The sequence below is a fragment of the Cucurbita pepo genome, chromosome LG04, assembly GCF_002806865.2.
Source record: "Cucurbita pepo subsp. pepo cultivar mu-cu-16 chromosome LG04, ASM280686v2, whole genome shotgun sequence".
Taxonomy (NCBI): Eukaryota; Viridiplantae; Streptophyta; class Magnoliopsida; order Cucurbitales; family Cucurbitaceae; genus Cucurbita; species Cucurbita pepo.
The window spans coordinates 5,410,449-5,414,108 of NC_036641.1; the positions used below are offsets into that span (position 1 = coordinate 5,410,449).

Sequence of the window (3,660 nt, forward strand, 5' to 3'; positions counted from 1 at the left end):
ATTTAGTCCTTCCATAATGTTAAAATTTTCACTATCGTCTCCATCTCACCCTCCATGTCTTTGCAATTTAGTCCTTTAAAAGTTAATGTTTACATGATTTATATATTCTCGACTAAAATGTCAAAATTTTCGCTATCGTATAATTGAACTAACATTCATATTTGCAATTTAGTCCTTCCATAATGTTAAAATTTTCACTATCGTCTCCATCTCACCCTCCATGTCTTTGCAATTTAGTCCTTTAAAAGTTAATATTTACATGATTTATATATTCTCGACTAAAATGTCAAAATTTTCGCTTTCGTATAATTGAACTAACATTCATATTTGCAATTTAGTCCTTCCAAAATGTCAAAATTTTCACTATCATCTCCGTCTCAGAGCTTCAGTATTCAACAATAATAATTCTATGAGTATGAATACGTTCGATGAAATGAATTTGAGTAATTTAATAATGTGAATTGATATTTTATCTGACCCCATCGAAGAACTTCAATGTTATGGCATGACGAAAGTTAATGATATTAAATATAGACTTCTATAAAAAATTGTCTACGATAGCTTTTGAATCAACGTTTACGAGTGAGAGAATTCATAATTCCTTAATTTTTTTTTTTAACCTCGTGAACAGTGGAATGTTTGATATGCACACAAAATTGGATCGGTAGAAAATTAGTATCATTAGTTCTTCCTCAACTCAACCGCTTGAAGATTTGTTCTAAAATTGAGTCATGTAATTTTAATTATTTTATTATCTATTTGTTACAATCTATTATGCACGATATATATATATATATATATATATATATATATATATATATATTTCGATATCATGTATAAATATGTTTCATCGTTGTACCAGCCATCCACAGTCCTCACACGAGAGATTCCCAGTTAAAAGGCAACATTGCAACATTCCATGCTCAACAAGACTCATGTCGCACGCCCAAAGACACTTGATTCCAACCAGCCGAACATGTTGTGACACCACTTAGCCTTCAAAACATAGGGCTGGCCCAAGGTTGGCAGGCATCACCACAACGTCACACACTCAACGAGGTTCATGCCACACACTCGAACGCACCCAACTCCACCCCATAAGTAAAATATGTTTGTTGCAATCTAATATGAGCGGTATATATATTTATAATTTTTAAGATAATTTAAGGTATTCCAGCTCCATTGATATCATGTATAAATATGTTTCATCATCGTACCAGTCATCCATAGTCCTCACACCAGAGATTCCTAGTTAGAAGGCAACATTGCAACATTGCATGCTCAACAAGACTCATGTCGCACAACCAAAGGCACCTGATTCCAACCAATTGAGCGTGTTGTGGCACCACTTAGTCTTCAAAACATAGGGTTGGCCCAAGGCTGGCAGGCATCACCACAACGTCACACATTCAACGAGGCTCATGCTGCACGCCCGAGGGCACCCGGCTCCACCCCACTTAATGTAAGTAAAATATTTTGTTTTAAGCTTTTACAAATAATTGATATATTTTTTTAATAGGTTAATTGAGTTGTTTTCACGTCATTAAATTTTTTTTGAAGTCTTTTTAATATTTTTAAATATAGAGAATATTTGACGATATAAGAGGTATATATTTTGTATATTGTGAAAAATAATTGCTAAAATCATAAAAAAAATGTACAATAAAATGAATAAATTAAATATGTGATGTCCCCGTTGGGAGGAGAACAGACCACCATTTATAAGGGTGTGGAAACCTTTCCCTGGTAGAGGCATTTTAAACCTTTGAGGCGAAGCCCGAAAAGAAAGCCTAAAGAGGACAATATCTGCCAACAGGGATTTGAGTCGTTATAAATGGTATCAGAACCAAACATCGAACGATGTGCCAGCGAGGACGCTGGACCTCGAAGGGGGTGGATTGTGATGTCCCACATTGTTGGGAGGAGAACAAACCACCTGCCAGTGAGGACACTGAGCCCTGAAGGGAGGTGGATTGTGATGTCCCACATTGGTTGGAGAGGAGAACAAACCACCAGCCAGCGAGGACGCTGGGTCTAGAAGGGGGTAGATTGTGATGTCCCACATTGTTGGGGAGGAGAACAAACCACCAGCCAGCGAGGACGCTGGGTTTAGAAGGGGGGTGGATTGTGATGTCCCACATTGGTTGGAGAGGAGAACAAACCACCAGCCAGCGAGGACGCTGGGTCCAAGAGGGGGTGGATTGTGATGTCCCACGTTGGTTGGAGAGGAGAACAAACTAACATGGGAAAGTCGAAAGAGGACAGTAGTGTAATTTGTTATAAATGATTAAAATATATTATTATACACGTGGATAATTGGTATAATGGTTTGAAAATACAATAAAAATAATAAAAATAATAATTATTTTATATTAGATATAATTTTATTATTTTTAAATAATATATTTTTCAGCCCGTCTTATTAGAGAAAGCCCAAAAGAACACAAGCCCATCTTGTTCTTATTTTGCCCTAGCCGTCTGCTCTCCCTCTCTGCTTCAGTTTGCCGCCGCTTATTTATATTCCATCCTTCTTCTCAATCGCCCTTTCACCAGGCTCGGGTAAAATGGTATGAATCTCCCCACTCTCTTCTCTCTTTTGATTCTGTTTATCAGTTTAGTTTGCGTTTTCTGGAGCTTTCAGATTCAATCTTTTGTTTTCAGATGCTATAATAGAATCAGTCCATGAATGTGTTTTTGCTTGGATGACTGAGCCCGAAAACTATGTATCATGATTGCATTGCTGTTATGTTTTCTGCGATTTTAAGTTTTGAAATTTCTAGATGCATTTTTTTATCGGGTTTTGAGAGAAGTTTTCCTCTCGATCGTCTGGAAAATGGTGTTTCATTTCTTGCTTTTTAAATCACGAGGTTTTGATCACTGGATCTGTTTGGCTTATATTGATATGAAGCAGTTTCTGTCGGAGGTTGATTTTGATATGTTTTTGGCTTCTTTTGAAAAATGCTTGCTAGGTAGATTGACTGAGTTGAGACTTAAGAGACATTCACTTTTTGGATTTAGCCACTTAGTGTTCTTTCATGGCCGCTCTTGGTTTTCAGGCCTTTACTACTTATTAGCATATTGATCATCATTTTATTATCAAATACAATTCATGGCAGCTACACTTGTAACATTAGCACTAATAGGCTTGAATGTAGTCCAGTTGGTAAAAGCGTCAGTTGCCTTACCTCAAGGTTATTGATTGAATTCACATCCCTTGTTTGAATTGTAGTATACTGAAAAAACACTTATGTAATCAAATTATGATAGTTGTACCTTGCAACAAAATATGAAGAAAATGGTTTTGTACAAAATTGAAGTGTTTTTATGATTTCTTTTAATCCTTTCAAGACTCTAGGAGAGATAGAAGTCTACACGTATTAAGATGTAAGATTAAATTCCTTCCTCTTCAACTTTTTGTCATTATACTTGAATCCCTCTTTGTGTATTATAGTTGATTTGTTCTCTTTATGATTTCTTAGATGTTTACATCTTTGCCTGGAATGAAATTTGCTAACATCATTTTATTGTATTTTTAAAGGCGCCAAAGAAAGCTGTTGGAAAAGCCTTGGCGAAAAAGAAGGCTGTAAGTGATTCTTTTCCTTGATGAATGTTTTCTTTTTTATTATGGTTCTGGTTTTTTTTGGCTGTTTTTTTTTTTTT

At 35.7% G+C, this 3,660-nt stretch overlaps 1 protein-coding gene across 2 annotated transcripts in view; it reads left to right on the forward strand.

Moving 5' to 3' along the window:
- Window positions 1-2,475: 2,475 nt before the first annotated feature.
- The window catches only part of LOC111793791 (60S ribosomal protein L7a-1), a 2,965-nt gene continuing 1,780 nt past the window's right edge, over window positions 2,476-3,660 (forward strand). Inside the window, exons 1-2 of one of the 2 annotated variants that reach the window (XM_023675834.1) lie at window positions 2,476-2,567; window positions 3,539-3,583. In XM_023675834.1, the coding sequence (XP_023531602.1) occupies window positions 2,565-2,567; window positions 3,539-3,583 (48 nt within the window). In that variant the 5' untranslated portion in view covers window positions 2,476-2,564. Of the gene's footprint in view, window positions 2,568-2,831; window positions 2,837-3,538; window positions 3,584-3,660 lie in introns of those variants that run through there. The other variant, XM_023675833.1, reaches the window with a different exon arrangement.